Raw genomic sequence first — 17814 nt, 5'->3', positions numbered from 1 at the left:
TCTTGATTTTAGTGTATCACTTTAAAGTTCCATAACCTGCTGTAGTAATGAAATTGTGTTCTTGGTTTAAAAGGGCAATTGTTAGCCTGACTTTGTGCTCACTAAAAACATTTCCCCAATCTTGTTAAATTATTGCACTCATTTCAGATTTTTATGGCTGTGCAGCTTACCAGCCCTCGTTTCTTTACGTTTCATTCATTTTCCTTGTATTGATGATTAATGGAGGATGTCGAACGTTAGAGTGAGCAGGCATCAGCAAATGCAAGATCATAATTAGTTTAGCTGACGAGGGCCTCTGATAGCACTTGCATCTGGATGGAAAAATTACCCTATAGGGAACTGGCTGCTCACCAGGTCTTTTTAGTGATACATTGTGAAACACCCGATGAATCAAATGCCCTTTCAATGCCAAGAAAGTGTTCCAGTCTTGAAGCCAAAATTATGTCTGCAGAAAGCTTTCCATTTGAAATGTATCAGAGTACAATTATAACCATTGTATTTTTTTGGCATGAACACCAGTCTCCTACAGTATGGACTAAAGTTAAATAAATTACTTAAATTTTATGAAACCCTGAAATTTTTACTTATAGTATTAGTAATTTTTAATTTGTAAGAAAATTAGTTTTAACCCAGCCTGTTTTTCCCATTCTTATCTTAGATGCTGAAAGTTTCTTACTGATTTTTTTTCCTTTGCAAAAAGGGAACAGAGTTGAATTTCAGATTTTCTTTTCAGCAAAAGAATTCCATTTCCTGCTTATTAGTATTTGTGCCCACAAACACAGCCTGACTTTTGTTTAAATGAGAAGTTTAATGAAATCATTACTCTGTAGAAAGAATTTAACGAGCAATACTCATAAATGTGTCTACTTTTAAATATTCCTAGATCATTATGAAAGCTGGTGAAGGCACAGCTCAGTCTGGTTAAAAATCAGTTTGTATTTAGGAAAATTGTACTGTGCCTTTCGTTGCCTGACTAAAATAAAATAAATAAAACTACCCATCGATGAGACAGTGTTTTCTGGGGTTTCGGGTGAAGTTCAAAAGAGGTCTTATTAAAAATACTGTACTTTTATCCATTTGGCAGAAGTTACTCCTCGTTCATAGTGGGCTGTGGGAAATATATGGTAGCTTATACTGATTTCAGAAGCAAGTGGGAAAGACTGGAACATGTATTTAATTAATGAAGTATAATCTCTGTTAAAGGAATTAGTATGACGCAGATACAAATTGTAATTAATTGAAGTGGTGGTGATTCAGAATTCTTGTTACCGATCACACTTTAAAATCGCGCAAACTAAAAAGAAATAATCTGTTGTGAAATGTGGTGAACGAACCAGTTTACAGAATATTCTATGTCAGCTTCCAGAGGGGTTTTTCAGAATTTGCTGTTTAGAAACCATCATTAAATGCACAAAACCTGAAGTTCAAAAAGTTAAAGCTGTTATTCTGAAAAGGCTTTGGTGTTTCACACACCTCATCCATCACTCTAGGGTTAATTATAATGAAAATCAGTGGTGCCTATTAAGCACAATTGAACCTGACCTCATTATGGGCAGTGTGGTTTTATACTGTCATTGTTGCCAGTCTAGAGACAAAACTCCTGTGTTGATTTGTCCTAACTCTGCAGCTCATGTGACTCACCTCTGACCTGTTTTTTTTTCTGTGTGTTTTTTTTTTTTTTTCTTTTTCTTCCCTATTTCAGAGACGTAGAGGCTCGGGTGTTTTTTGTGCCAATTGCCTGACCACAAAGACCTCTCTCTGGCGAAAGAATGCAAATGGTGGATATGTATGCAATGCGTGTGGCCTCTACCAGAAGCTTCACTCGGTAGGAAGAACTTACTGGTTTGTTCAGAAAAAAAGGGGCTATACAGCTAAACTGGGCAGCTGTGGTCTTGTCTGGTTGTGTGATTAGTACCACTCCCTGGCCTGCAGTTAATTTCCTAACAGGGTTTTGCAGTGTGGTCACTTCAGGATCAGATGTGATTCATTATGAAACAGGCTGGGATGCTGTGGGTAGACGTGTTTGAGATCACCAGTGATGCATTTAATTATTTTGATACAAAATAAGGGGAAAATTATTTCTTTTCTGGGAATTCCATTTAAAGGCAATACAATATGTTGTGATGAAAGCTCTCTATATTCAAGAACTCTCATGTTTGGAATAAAAAAAAAAAATTATTAAAGTTAGACATCTCATCTATATCAAAAATATCCCTTGCTGTGGTTTTTGTTTTCTTTCACTTCTCTTCCCCCCTTTATTCTTGACAGTAAATTTCCTGGAGATATGGTGTGGTGGGGTTTGGGTTTTTTTTCCCACAGTTCTTATAGTCTGCTGGAGGATTCTGAAATAACAAGAAAGCTGCTCCCTTGATGGCACTCATCACTTGGTGAGGGAAAGATTCACCATCCTTCAGGATCAGGCAGGGAATAAGTAATTATCATGGACTGTCTATGTTGCTTTTCATCTTATTGACACTTGACTTGATCTTGAAAGATGTTGAATGCTCTGGTCCAGGTCCAAGGAAACCATGCTTAAGTGTTTCCTTGGATTAGTGCCAAAATGCTCAGAATCTTTCAGGTTAAGAGCCACTAGTTAAATATTATTCCCACTATCTTTAATAGAAGCACATGGGAGAGTCAGGTGACAGAGATTCAACTCTAATTAAATAATTTTTATGACATTTCCATGGAGTTAAAAAGTGTTACTATTTTTGAGAAATAGAAACTGAGGCAGCTTTTGGGAGTTTGCCAAGGCAACATAACAATTCAGGCTTAGAGCCCAAATCAGAAATCTGTGTTGTGGCTGAGAGTGCATATTTTTAAAAACTTTTTTCAGAAGAAGAAAAGGCACTTAGGAAACTACATTTCAAATGCATTAAGACACACATCAAGACACCTATTTGTCTTTAAATTTCAAGCATAAGCTTCTAAATCAATTAGTAGTTTCTGCGAATTTTATGCTTGGTTCTTGTGTACATGCCATATAACAGTCCTGTTTACTCAAGATCCTGCCCAGCTAGGCCACTTAATAAAAAAGAAAGAGATTCCAGTTTTTGAAAGCAGCAAGACCATCACCGGTCTGAAAGGTTAGCTCTGTTTGCCATGTGCTGTCATTCTGAGGACAGTAACTGTTTTTAAGCTCCAGAACAACCCAGCCAGTCAGATAACATCTAAGCAGGAGAAGATGAACTGATGCACAATCTCTGGCCAGCAGCTTGGCTGAGTCTTGCTGAAAGTATCATCTTCCTGGAGATCTCTCAAAGTTCTAGATATAATATCTAATTTAAGGAAATTGATCAGTGGTGAGCATCCACAAAGATTTTAAGGACAGTTTGGCTTTTTGACATTAGTTTGACATTTGAGTCCAGTTATTTGTAGAACTACCATTCAAACCCTCCATTTTCCCTTTTTTAAATATACTTTTCTAAACTATAGTGTTGGATCTTACCATGATTATTGAATAGATAAAAGCTACAAGAGTCAGTTTTGAATTCAAACACGTAGATGAGATAGTTCTTATGAACCAGTAGGAACAAACGAATGTGCTCCCAACAATAATAATTAGCAATACAATGTCAAACTTTATGTATTTAGAAAGCAAGAAGCTGACACTATCTTTTAGCTCCACTGTTCAAGCATGGCAATAAACTGTCATTCAGTGGACATTTGACATTAATATCTTCAATTGAACTTTGACCAAACAAACGCAAAGAATTTAATTAAGCCTCCACTCTGCTGTGGTTTGATAGCAACTCCATTGTAAGTTGGAGTCTGAAATAATCAAACAAATCTCTCCTTTGGGACAGCCATGCAAAGGGATGCTCTTTTGACTGACACCAGAAAGATGAAAGTTTCTTTTATCTGTCTGCTTGTCTGCCTGTCTATCTCTTAGTGAAAAATTACAGTAAGTATTTGTCATGTATTTCTTTGAATTAAGGAGTCTGGGATGATGCAGTTATTCAGTAAATGTCTGAAACCAGAAAAATTCAAGGGAATAGAACTGTTCCCTTCTGTGAGCCACCCTGTTAAACTGAATTATGCTACACATCTGAGTAAAAGTCACCTATAGGTTTGCACATTTCATAGCTCTTTTTTGATTCAGTTATCACTATCTAGAACTACTGTCCCCATTAGCTCAAGAATGTGTATAATACATTTATCTCTAAGGTCCTTTTTTAACTTGTATTTAATAATAAGAAGAATCTATGGTCTGTCAGATACTACTAGGTGGTAGTGACTCACAAATGTTAACATGGTAGTGATTTCTGCTGTAAGTCACACTGCCATTTCTGTGATACCCTTGAATAATTTTTCAATGTGTTTTCAAAAATGTTCAGTCTATCTAAGGGTCATTTACATTAAATTTGCCAGGTTTTTCAAATTTCTCTCCTCTAATGCAGCTATGTTAAGAAAAGTGTAGTAATATTCCAATGGTCAATTATTAAAATAGTTTTAGTGAAAAAAATGCAGTTCCCTGCAAACATATACACAATATTCACATTTGCTGACAGAGATTTCTGTCTCCCCAGAATCATGAATTTAACCATTATTATTGTGCTGCTGTTTCTCATTTTTTAATACCTCTAACTTGGTCATGGAAAAACTAGATTTTGTTCCATAGTGATATAGAGATAGCAAAAAAATCGTTGTGATCATACTCAGTATATTATGTATGACATATAATTAAGGATCTGACATAGGGCATTTTAAAAGTAAAGTTCTGGTAATGTTTCCACTATTTTCTAAGTTTAATACTCCACTGAAAATCAAGTAGAGAGCTTAAACTTTCCTGTCTGCCTTAGTTGCAACCAAATACAGAGTATTTCTATCTGCACCTTACCACCTTTCCTCACATAAGGAAAACGTGAGTAGCTTTACTCCACCAAATAGTCTGTTTTAATAAGCTAAAGACTACTCAGGTGAGTATAGTCATTTGCATGCTGAAGAATTTTTAAGTTGGACCTACAACCTTTAACTCCTTATGCCTTATGTAACTTTGAAGAGCCAGAGCTGCAAACAATTGTGTGAGGGTCCTTAATCACAGGTATGAAGATGTTTCTTCTAACTACTTCCGTGATCAGACTTCATACCTGTAGCATGATGAGTGAGACTAAAAGTATTTCCAAACTGTTGAAAGGTTATCTGGAAGCCATATGAAATTGGTCTGTAGTGTATAAATAAAAGTTTAATAAGAGCAACATCAACCATATTATGAGATCTCACACAGCATGTCAGTATGTTAATTGTTATAAAAAGGTGAGGAATTTAAACTGAGCTTGTAATAAAGAGTATTTGCTTATGCATATTAATTGGCTATTGATTCTGCAAACTATAAACTTCATTTGCATAGAATTTACGTAGAAAATATTCTAATTGCATCTAACATGATTTTGCCTCAACTTTGATCTGCTCGAGGAGGCTGGTTCGGGTGCTGTTTTTCTGCTAAGTTTAAATTTTGCTTATTAAAAATTTAAATCAAAGGGTATATTCTGATTCAGAGTTATAATAGAAAGTAAAATTTAACAAGTAGCTGCACTGCCTAAAATTTAGTTAACCGTTAAGAATAAGCTGACCTCAGGGAAATAAATAGGTGAAAGAGGAGAGGAAGATGGCAAGTCAAGAGAGAAGCTAGATCTCTACAAATAGTAGAGTGCACGCTCTTCCAGCTCTGGATATTTTTATATTAATTCAAAGTTATGAATATATATAAATTATATTATATTCAAGGTACAAATTTTTTTGGATATTGACTGTATGCCAAAATTTAATCTACACTTTAAAACAATGTTAAAAAGAAAATTTCCAAATAAACATATAAGTGGAATACTGTGTGGGGCACTTTTCTGGCCTCCAACCAAAACAGGATTATGTGTGCATTTGGATGAGACAAATGGCAACTGCCAGCACACCAAACTGAATGACTTTTAGGTAGTTTTTGTTGTTTTAACATCTGCCCAGTAGAGCAACACATACCGATGTTACAGCACCATCTTTCATTCACATACCATCGCCTTCCTGTTGTGGGGCTTTTCAAAGAAGCCTACTTTTTTTTTTTCTTCACGCAAGAGTATTTTCAGTTCTCATCTAAATAGGCCACCTACCCTGAGCTGGTGTGGGGAAGTAGCAAATGGAAACAGAAGTCCTCACTTGGTTCTTGCCTTTGCTTCTTCCATGGTGCTTTCTTCTTTACAGATCTTTTTTCCCACCTTCAAGGGACACCTTCTCTCCCTTGTGACTTTGTAGCACAACATCAATAACATTTCGAAAGAAATACAGTAGGGATGAAGGAGAAGGAATTGGTACCAAAGTCCCAGGTAGACTTTTGGTGCATAGAAAAGTTTTCCTGGGCTTTCTTCTCCATCTTTCTTAGTCCCTTTCCAGCCACCACCATCCCACTCACCACCACAGTGGACATGCAGCCCTTTTGCTAGGTGACAGCAAGCCCTGTATTTGCTTGCATTTTCTATCTGTGTCAGAGGGGGTTGGGTGTCAAGGTAAGTGTTACTCAATTCTTGTCATAGTGTGATCTGTGCAAACCCCTGCCCGAGGTGATATGGTGCATAGAATAACACTAGTTCATCTCCCACCTCATCCCCAGCATTCAGCACATCTCCCCCAGAATTTTCAGAAGTAATAAATGTAAGTAATGGGTAATAAATGCTTTGACAGGTTGGATACTTCATGCCTTTTTAAGTAAACAGGTATAGTATGTCTTAAGGCAGTTGTCTTAGTTGATAAAACAAACCAATTTATAGTTTACTTTTAGCATGAGAGTCCAGGAACCAGCATTTGGGGAGAAATTTGGTCATTCCCATAAAACTTATACTATAGCTCTTCATGAAAGGAAATATAAATTTGTGTGAGCATGGTCTCGCAGATTTGTTTAATGTGTCTTTCTTTTTTCCTTTTGTTCATTATGTGTGTGTTCCATGCAGACTCCCAGGCCTTTAAACATCATTAAGCAGAACAATGGTGAGCAGATCATTAGGAGACGAACAAGAAAGCGCCTTAACCCGGAGGCACTTCAGGCTGAGCAGCTAAACAAACAGCAGAGGGGTAGCAGTGAGGAACAAGTCAATGGAAGCCCCTTAGAGAGGAGGTCAGAGGATCATTTACCTGAAGGTCATCAAAGAGAAATTCAGCTTCCCAGCCTCAGTAAGTATGAGGCCCCAGGTTCATTGACTAAAAGCCATTCTGCTCAGCAGCCAATATTGGTCAGCCAAACTCTGGATATTCACAAAAGGATGCAACCTTTGCACATTCAGATAAAAAGTCCTCAGGAAAGTACTGGAGACCCAGGAAACAGTTCATCGATATCAGAAGGGAAAGGAAGCTCAGAGAGAGGCAGCCCGATAGAAAAATACATGAGACCCGCGAAACACCCAAACTATTCACCACCTGGAAGCCCTATTGAAAAATACCAGTACCCACTTTTTGGACTTCCGTTTGTACACAATGACTTTCAGAGTGAAGCTGACTGGCTGAGATTCTGGAGTAAATATAAGCTGTCTGTTCCTGGGAATCCACACTACTTGAGTCACGTGCCTGGCCTACCAAATCCTTGCCAAAACTATGTGCCTTATCCCACCTTTAATCTGCCTCCTCATTTTTCAGCTGTTGGATCAGACAATGACATTCCTCTAGATTTGGCGATAAAGCATTCCAGACCTGGGCCAACTGCAAACGGTGCCTCCAAGGAAAAGAGTAAGGCACCACCAAATGTAAAAAATGAAGGTCCCTTGAATGTAGTAAAAACAGAGAAAGTTGATAGAAGTACTCAAGATGAACTTTCTACCAAGTGTGTGCACTGTGGCATTGTCTTTCTGGATGAAGTGATGTATGCTTTGCATATGAGTTGCCATGGTGACAGTGGACCTTTCCAGTGCAGCATATGCCAGCATCTTTGCACGGACAAGTATGACTTCACAACTCACATCCAGAGGGGCCTACACAGGAACAATGCACAAGCTGAAAAGAATGGAAAACCTAAAGAGTAAACCTTAGCACTTAGCACAATTAAACAGAAATAGGTTTCCTTGATGGGAATTCAATAGCTTGTAATGTCTTGTGAAGACCTATAAAGCACTTCATATAGAGAGCATGCCTTATCCAATATTAAATCCCTTGTTCTTTTTTTTTTCTTCTTTTTTTTTTTTCTTTTTTTTTTCCTTTTAAATGAGTGGGTTACCAAGAAAAAAAGAACAGTTGGATGGTGGCCAGAAGGGGGAGAAGATAATTATACGGGACATGGCCCACCAAAGCTAGCCAGAATGCAGTGAATCATGGTGAATAACCTTGAGAAAATTTTACCGGACAATTAATACCTTTGCTGTAAGAGACATAACTGGCAAGAGTGCAAAGATGTGTATATGTATATACTGCTGCAGGGGTATAGTGAACATATGCACATTGTATATAAGAACTAGACTTGTTAAATATACTGATGTTAAAAGGTCATTTCTTTAATTTGGGCTAATTTCTGCCCTACAACATGCCTTAGGATCACTTTGTTCTCAAAGCTTTGGCAGCAATTTCATCTAGATGTTTCTCAGACTCTGCTGGTTTTTAGCTACCATTTTATCACTACATTCTTTCTGGCACACTTTAGTCTAGGAAAACCATTTTGTGCAAGTGAAGTCTCTAATACAGAAGCCACTCTCTAGGTTTAATTTGCATAGAACAAGGTAACCTGTATTTTATTTTAATATATTTTTTAATATATTACATTTCTAAACCTTAAAGTCTAAGGTTACTTCTCCACAAGCTTAACATTACTATACATACCAGTCGATCCCTTCAGTAGACTTATACCAGCTTTTGCTAAGTAGCATTAAATGTCTTCATAGTACTTTTTAATACTTAAAGCTTTGTAAAAACTATCCATGAAGGGAAAGCTCCTCAGCATAACTGCTCAGGGAAATAGGGCTAAATAACTAAATATTAAATAATTGGTTAAAGGTGCTGTTAGACGAGCCTCCATGCTTGCTACAAGGGTGTACAAGAACTGACTTTAATCATTTTCATTATAGTGTCCCAACCAGTAGTTTATTATTTTGCCACAGGGATGTAGAAGATATTACAAGCTACTGGATGCACTGTCAGATTAACTTATTTCATTAAAGAAGTTGGGAGAACAAATAGAAAAAACCTTATTTTTCTAGTAAATATTAATGTATTACATTTCAAATAATGGTGCCTGACATATTGAATAATTATTTTCTACAGTGTACGTATGCAACAAAGATATTCCATCATGCATTAGAGTCAGTTCTGGCTCTGCCTCGCTGTTTACATTTGCAAATGTAGCAAACAAGGTAATGAAGCAACTATTTCTATTGCAGTAGGTATCTTTTTTTCTGTGTGTGTGCATTAAAGTTGTAAACGATAACATGAAATGAATGAAATTTGTTGATATTAATGGTATGGAAAAACAAGAAGGAAATGAAAATATTTTTATGCCTACTTAGGAAAAAAAGGGTAGCACTATTCATTCCAAGTACTTTTGTATTCTTAAGCTCTTAACTCACATTGTTATGCTTAAAATGATAAACATATATCCTCTTTTTATTGCTTTGTCTGTGTTTCAGAAGAAACATTTCAGAAATTATTTTGATAAGTGCTGTTTGACGATGCAGCACTGATGTTTTATTGCATTCTGTAGTAGCATTGCACTCCATTTTTACAATATTACGCAGTTGCTTTTTTGTTTTGTTTGGGTTTGTTTCTTTTTCGCAGTGCAGGGTCTTAGTTCCTTATGGTTGAATGGCAGGTGTAGCTCAACTGGTTCATGAATGTTGCAGCAAATGAAGTTTAAAATGTCTTTCTGATATTATGTTGTCTTTTATTTCTCCATTCATGCATTTTATTTTTTAAAATGTTCTATAAAAATATCTATGGACTAAGTCCTCACTTGAGATTATATGTAAAGGGTCCTATTCTGATCTCACTTACATGCCGCCTTTCTCAGATTTTCATGTAATTGAAACTAAAGCATCATAAAAAAAAGTTCTTGTATTTAACTTACTGAATCTCACCACTCTCCCCTCTAGAATTTGGTGCACTTATAAGATACTTAACCAGATAGAGAGGGAGGTGGAAGATAAAAGGAGAGGTGATAGGAAATGTCTTATAGGGTTTGGCAAAAGGAAAACCAGGGAGGAACTGGCCTAAACGTTCAGCACTTTGATAGTCTTTTGAAAAATAATGTGCCTAAAGCAGCTGGCAATGAACGTCACCATGCATGAGAAGCACTTACACAGTTGATCACCAAGGTCTTGCAGACCTTGGCAGTATTTTATGTGTTACATTTTCACACAGATGAAACATTATTGCACAGTTTCTCTGATTTGTTAGGCACAGACAGGCTATTGTTCAGCATTAGGCTTTCATTCCTTCCTGCTCCACCCATTGCTTCTATACTGGTGAGCAGCATATGGAAAGTCCCACTCAATCTGTTCATGGTTGAGTTCTATAACCCTTCAATAGTGTTCTAGGTTAGCAAAGGATATTGGGCCACATTCTTCTTCTTCTATTTTTTAGATGAATCTCCAGCTTGATACCAGTGCCAGACAAAGTCTGGTTATGTTTTTACTATTGTTCTCCAATAATAAGTTCTGACTTGGTTTTTGTGGATTTATTTTTGTTGGGTATTTTTTTGTTTCTTTTTTTTCTGTGGGGACTGAAATAGATTGCCCGCGTTTTGTTACGTCAGGGTCCAGTGTGTGTCATTTTCAGCTTTTCCAAGAAACATGTTAGACGCACTAAGTGATTTTTATCAGCTTCAGAAGTAGCTGCCTGCCGGTTTTCAGTAGTTACTGGTTTGATTTACTTCATCTAAGACCTACCAGTTCCTGTGGCTTCTTCATTTATAGAAGCTGCATCTTCATGGCAAAATAATTTAGGGGGGACATGCACATTGTAAGGCTTGAGCACCACCCTGTACTTCATAACACCTCTTGCTAAATTTGGAAGCAGAGGCCAATAACAGGAGATACACATATCAGGGTTTGGGGATGAGGAGAAATGAAATCTTATGAGTGCAAAGAACAAGACAGGTTTTTGAATGTTAGTATTGCACACCTAGATGGTGCAAATAAAATTTGGAAAAAGTTCATTGTTCTTGCCATGACATATTGAGATGTTCTAAGATTTCTGCTTTGTAAGAAATGGGATTTTGCCATAGCCTGTTCTATTTGATTGGGGTGGGAGGAGCACAGTTTTGTTTTGTGACAAAACAGAGGTGACTCATCCCTCTTCCAGACCCCCTCACAATGGATATTAATCAAAAGGAAAATAAATCCCAACATTGAAAAAGAATAATCTTACTTAATAACTCTCAGGCAGAAACTAATGTTAGCACACACAAGTAGTTATTGCAACCACTGCATTTCAATCAGCTTACAGCACTAAAAATTGAACTTTCAAAGAATATTCTCAATTTGTCAGTGTCTTCAAGGTGTTGTAGTTCTCTACTAAGGAATGGTAGTTTGAGATCTTAAAATGTATCTCAGATTGGGCCACAGAATGAGTAGATGGTTCAAAACCAGATGATTTGTGGTGCCTGTCATTAATCAGTTTGCAGAATGGACAGTGTTTCCATTAACACTCTGTATAGCAGGATCTGTCATGCAGCATCTTCTGCAAACTGGACTGTATCTTAAGCTATCACTTCGTGGCTGGCTGCTGCCCCCTAGGTTAATGCAGCAGGAGACAAAAGATTTTCCAGAGCAGAGTTTGCATTCAGGTGCTAAACTCAGAGTTCTTTCCAAAAGAAGTTTTGCACCTCATTGGCACTGTTCTGATGAAACTCCCACTTAATTTTTCATGGACCATCCAGAAAGGGGGAGGGACACTTGATACTTTTGTCTCAGCTTTGCCTAAAAAATGTACCATTGCACACTGTGACATTTTAAAGAGAGAGAACAGAGACATCTCAAAAAGTTGAGGCACGCTGTGGGTGAGAGATTATTTTTGCAGTTAGAGGGGCAGCAGGACAAAAGTGACTGATGCTAATTGTGTACAGTGCTGAAACATAGTGGTTGTGCAATGGGGAGACCTGATCTGGCAACGGTGGATTAGTACTCAGTTCAGGGATGGACTTTCACGTCCATCTTTGGACTGGACAATGTTACTTTGTAGTCATAACTACTTGCTTTATGTGCTAAGGATGTTCTCTACCATCTGCTTTTTGCCCAGGATGTCTAAATATATTCCCGTTCTTGCTCCTGTATTGATTTTTCTTGGCTGACTTAACATGCTAATTCCTAATACTGGTCAGGAAAAGCCAAAGAGATTAGAAGTTCACTTCTGTTCAGCCAGAAGGGTAGATATATTTTCTTCTGCTTCTGTGGAGACAGTTATGCTTGGCAAAGAATAGTGAACAATTTGTCAACATATTCCAAATGTGATAGATAAGTGAGAAATCCTTTCTAAACTCTTCTATAAAGTTAAGATGAGCCAAGTAAAATGATTTACATAATTTCCTCACCTCAGAATAGGATTCCTCCCCTACCCTCTTCCTCACAATTTCATTTCATTCAGCCAGCTCCGGAAAGCTGGCAGTTGGTGAGGTGCTTCCTATATAGTAATCACATATAACCTGATTTACCTCTTTTTAAGAGGATAAAAGACAATTATTTAATGGCTGCCAGCCAGATAAATACCAGTTTCATTTGATTTTTGGTTACACTTAACAAAGTAAAATTCTCAGAATAAACACTGTAACAGCAACCACAGTTTTCCATTCCTATCATTTTGGCCTCTGAGCTCTATGTAGAAGGAGAACAGGAGAAAAGGAAACATCTCAAAATGCCATTGTAAATTTAGCTTGTAGAAAATTCACCAGCAGAAAAAGGAAAAAAAAAAAAAAAGAAAAAAAAAAAGTACTTCATAAAGAATGACTTCATGTTGCTAAAAACCATCATTAAACTTGTAGCCCTGATTTGACTCTAGAATGTTGGCTCTTAATGTTTTGTCCTTACAACACATGGATGTGTTTTTTGTTTTGTTTTGGGTTTTTTGTTTTGTTTTGTTTTTTGGTTTTCATAGTGCATGTTCATTTCTACTCACAAACATGTTCTTGGTGTATTTCTTATGCAAACAATCTTCAGGCAGCAAAGATGTCTGTTACATCTAAACTTGAATAATAAAGTTTTACCACCAGTTATAAATAAGATTCATGTCATTGTTTCTGGGGAAAATGTAATGTCATAATGTCACAACACCATAGCGGGGGTGGGGAGAAAAACAATCCAGAGTCGAGCTGCTGTGAGAGCATCTGTGAGAAATGGCTGGTGATTATGGCTGAAGGGCAAAGGCAGCATTGCCGAAACGGTAAATGCATGAAAAGAGAGGAGCTCCTTCAAAATTGGATTAGCCCTATTGCAGTCCTTCTACGTTAAGGTCTCTAGATGTGGTCCAAAACTCATTCAAGTTTATGACAGGATTTAGAGTGAAAGTCTCTCTCCATGGGGTTTGAACTTTTTTTAATACTCCAGCAGCCTGGCATTACATTACTGGTTTTATTCTGCCCCAAGGAGGAGCTAATATTGGAATAACTTTGAGAAAGTACCTAAGAAAGGCTGATACTGAAATGTGATCAGTACCCCAGGGTTAACAAGTCTACCTTTCACACAGAGTCCATGGTGATCTTTAAATAATCCCTGATACTCAGGGCTGTGGCTTCACATCACACACACAACTCTTCCAGGAAGTCCTGCTCGGTCCCATTGCACAGGTTATTGACCTGACTCAAGAACAGAGAGTACCACCTACAATGTTGCCACCACCACTTCCTTTGGCAACCTCGGAGGTTTCCTCAGAGATCCTGACTTGGAGCACTGACCAAATCAGCTCAGCTTGGCATTTCTGTTCGGATGACCTCACAGCCCAGGGTGGTATGGCTCCCAGCCACCATTTCCATTATGCTGTAATTTCCTTTCTCCATAGGTTTTGTCTCATCTCCATGGTTGAGACTGTTCACACTCATACAAAATGTTTTAAAGTAATGCAAAATGGTAAAATCTGTTTATAAGGTTAGAGTACAAAAGTTCTAGAGCTTAATTTTAAAAGCACCATGCCAGAAATAACTTCCGACTGCAATTCATGCTTCCAGTGAATTCAGATGCAGGCCCTATGCATTTTCAGTCTCTTTTTAATTTCCTGAGATTAATAAAAATAATAACTGTAGTAAAGAAAAAAAGAGAGAAAAAAAGCTTTCAAAGGCAGGGAGAACCAGTTTTGGAGACATCAACTTTATGCTTAAACTTTATGCATTTTGAAAAAGATGCTGTATGCAAAAGCTGTTTGATATGCATTGTGTAAGACCATATATCTATATGGTATATATACACTCTATATATGTAAGAATATTTATATAAACATTATATATACACATATATGGAGATGTACATATATATTCACAGAGAAAGAGAAACTTTATATATGTACAGTGAAAGCTAAAATTTAGAAATCAAATATCTACCTGTTTTAAGAACATCTTTTGAGGATAACAAGTTTTAATCCAAATTTATGTTCTTGTTATAAAACTATCCTTGACCGATGCAGTCTGTCTTTAATCAGAGTTAAAACCAGTGTTTAATATTGCACTTCTGTCTCCATATACTTAAGTGAGCTCATAATTGTAGGAGCTGATGACCTCAGATTTTCCTTTGTGGTTCTACTATTTGTATAGCCTACTTAGAGTGTTAATGCCTTCCTCTTCTAACAGCAGCTCCACATGTAAGCAGCTCGTATAAGTGCACACTGACATTGTTATCAGGTCTTAATATGCAATTATAAGGTTTAAATTTGTGCCAAGAATCTAGGGACTTACTGTTCTAGCAGCAGTATCCTTGATTATTTCCTATTTAGTTTTTACTACTGCCATATCTTGACATAGGTCAGAACTCTGGTGTCCCAGGTACAGCCAGGCCGAGAATATAAAAGGTAATACATCTGCTGGTAGCAGGCCCTGACCCTCATCAAACATTTATATATGTATAAAGTAAAGTTTAAAAAAAAAAGGTATAGGAATAGGTGCTGATGCAGAAGAAAATGGACAGAATGAATAAGCAGTGTGCTTCATTCTGTATGAAGGGGAAGTGGGGTGCTTTCAATATTATATTATTAATAGAAGAAATGGCCTGGTTATTTTACAACCTTATTTATTATAAATCACAAAAAAACACTGACTTTATAAAATTGTGTTGACGGTGGGGATATAAAATCAACAAAACAGCAGAATATCAGTAAAAGTGTTTGATTTCTGGGTCTGTACTGGAAGTTTAACTGTGATGGGCAATTATGCTGGACAGTTGGGACAGCTGAAACCTGATGGAAGAAGGGTTTGTACTGACACTAGCTTCCCTTGATTTCCCTGAAGAGTCTGACTAATCCTTGTGTGCAGAACAAGAGTATCAGTGGGTCCTTTCTGTAAATGAAAGTGTCTCCTGCACATCCAAAGGAATAGAATTGTCTTTCACACATTGTGGTTACAATGTCAGTGGAAGTGTCTGATTCAATTCCAAATGCTACTGTGGAATTGACAGCTTAATGGTGAGATTGATACAGTGACATCTCTGTCACCTACCTCCAGACAGCTCCATCGGCACTGATACAATGTCAATGTAGTTGGCCAGAGAAGAAATACACCCATTTAAAAGAATAGAAGAGAAATACATTAAAAAAGAACAAAAACTTCTGTTACAACACTGTAAAGATGATAGCTTAAATCTGCCACAGAAAGTCTTTAGGTTAACAATTTGTTTTGCAAAGGCAATACAGCTGCTGTGGCCTTATTTCTGAGTGGCATAATTTATTCTATGATTTGTAGTACAAAAAGCAAAGCCCCAACATAAAGCTAGCTCTCTTCTCAGTGTGGCATTCTTTTAAGGAAACAAGACAATAAAGGAATATAAAAATGGATTAGGAAGGCTTTCTAATTATCATTTCAAGGAAAGGAACTAGATATTTTCTTACCATTTATTTTTGCAAAGAACAACTCTTGCAAAGCAAAATGAGAATATTTTCTTTCCCTTTTAATCAAAGTAAAGTATTTTCCTCCCTGATAGAATCTGATAAAACAGGAAATATATTTCAGTGTATGAAAGTATGAGATGTGGAAGCCTTTCAGAAAGGTAAGGTGATTTTTCAAAGTTAATGTTCCTTAAGGGGGGCATTCACATTGTGTACTTTGGACACCCAACTGTAAGTACACATTACAATCCTCATCTTCGTACAGTCAGTCGAACATTCAGAGCAGGAGCTTATTAGATGATCATAGCCACTCACTGGAGGAGTCCAGACTGGATGATCTCCAGAGATCTCTTTTTGCCTAGATAATTTTGTGGTTATAAACATTCACAAATTCAGTCAATTTATGTTTCTCCCTTATGAGTATAGTATATACAGCAGGGAGCAATTGGAGACAAAGGCCAACAAAAACTGAAGCACATCTGTAGATGGAAATGGTGGAGCACATCAAGAGCTCTCTAATACACGGGCCTTTGAGGCCAGAGCTGGATGAAAGTACAAAATATGCCATTAAACACATGGCTCTTAACTGGAGCACAAAGGCTCTTCCATCTATTTACATTTTCATAATAACTCACTGCAATAAATCCCTAGTAATTATACATTAACCTCTACAATTAAGCATAACATTATAGACTGCTGATGCACTGACATCACTATCATACTCATCAACACGACTCTTTTGCTAACTTCTATATCATCTATAAATTAAGCTGGGAATATTAACAGGCATTGGGTGGATGACTGTCTGCAAGGTTTAGTGGCTAGAGAAGTCCCTGGCACACTTTGGCTGGGGCCAGCTATGTGCTTCTGACCAGGTTCCGGGCACAGGTGGGGTGTTACCACAAAGGACACCATAACCAGTTCTCAGGGAAAGGGGTATGAATGGGTCTGTGTTACTTGTACCCATTCTCTTGGGGATAGTTTTACAGCAGGAAGCACCAAGAGCCATGGATACATCCTGAGCCAGCTGCCACGCTGCTTCAGTGTGTGGGCATGTTCCGGGGGCAGAAGGTTTGCAAGCAAAACTATGTGCCGGTGTCCTCAGATCAGAGAATGGTCTTGACCATTTTTGCTTTACTAACATTGTCCTTGCCTCTATTTACTTATTCCCTTTGTGTGATGAGGGTGGCTGGAGCAGCTTTACCTGATCTTTTGATATCTGCAATCTGCTGGATTTGACTAGGTAAGCTTTAAAGACAGAAGCACTTTTAGATTCTTTTTACATATAGAAATCGACTTCAGGAAGGGGGAAATGTTTCCTGGTACTGAGTGGGGGTGATTTTATTATTGTTCAGCTCAGTTGTTCGCAGAGCTATGCAATATGTACATAATAGATGTCTGCACTTGATCAAATAGATCATAATCCTGTTTTCTGTTGTCTTACATTATACATTTTGTGGGCAAATCTTCAGCTTCTAGTAATACAAATAAAGACACAACAACAATGAACATTCCCATGCTTCCAGTTTCAAAGAACAGAACTCCAAGCTGTTACAATTGTAAACACTTTTGAGACAACTCAGATTTTCTTGCCCAGAAAAGGGCAAAGATTTTTTTTTTAGCACAAAATGCTTCAGTGGTGTTGTGAAAGCTTCTTTTCTCAAAAAGGACTTGTTTCAACACATTTTTAGTGAGCTTTACTTAGAACTTAATAAGTTTTATTTCAACTCCCGTTCTAGAAAGATTTTAGTTTGACAGCAGAAAAATCCCCATCTGTGTCTATGTTCCACATTTAAATGAGTATTCTTGCTAGTTCTTTCATGGAAGCCACTCTACAAA

General features: G+C 37.3%; 1 protein-coding gene across 3 annotated transcripts in view; it reads left to right on the top strand.

Annotated features, from left to right (window-relative positions):
• The window catches only part of TRPS1 (transcriptional repressor GATA binding 1), a 218330-nt gene extending 205158 nt beyond the window's left edge, over positions 1–13172 (top strand). For all 3 annotated transcript variants that reach the window (XM_074886789.1, XM_074886769.1, XM_074886779.1), the window contains 2 exons: positions 1703–1825; positions 6936–13172. In XM_074886789.1, coding sequence (XP_074742890.1) covers positions 1703–1825; positions 6936–7997 — 1185 coding nt within the window. In that variant the 3' untranslated portion in view covers positions 7998–13172. The remainder of the gene's footprint in view (positions 1–1702; positions 1826–6935) is intronic.
• The last annotated feature ends 4642 nt before the right edge of the window (positions 13173–17814 follow it).

Source organism: Strix uralensis, chromosome 1 (assembly GCF_047716275.1).
Source record: "Strix uralensis isolate ZFMK-TIS-50842 chromosome 1, bStrUra1, whole genome shotgun sequence".
Classification (NCBI taxonomy): Eukaryota; Metazoa; Chordata; class Aves; order Strigiformes; family Strigidae; genus Strix; species Strix uralensis.
This window is presented reverse-complemented; position numbering and strand designations above follow the sequence as displayed.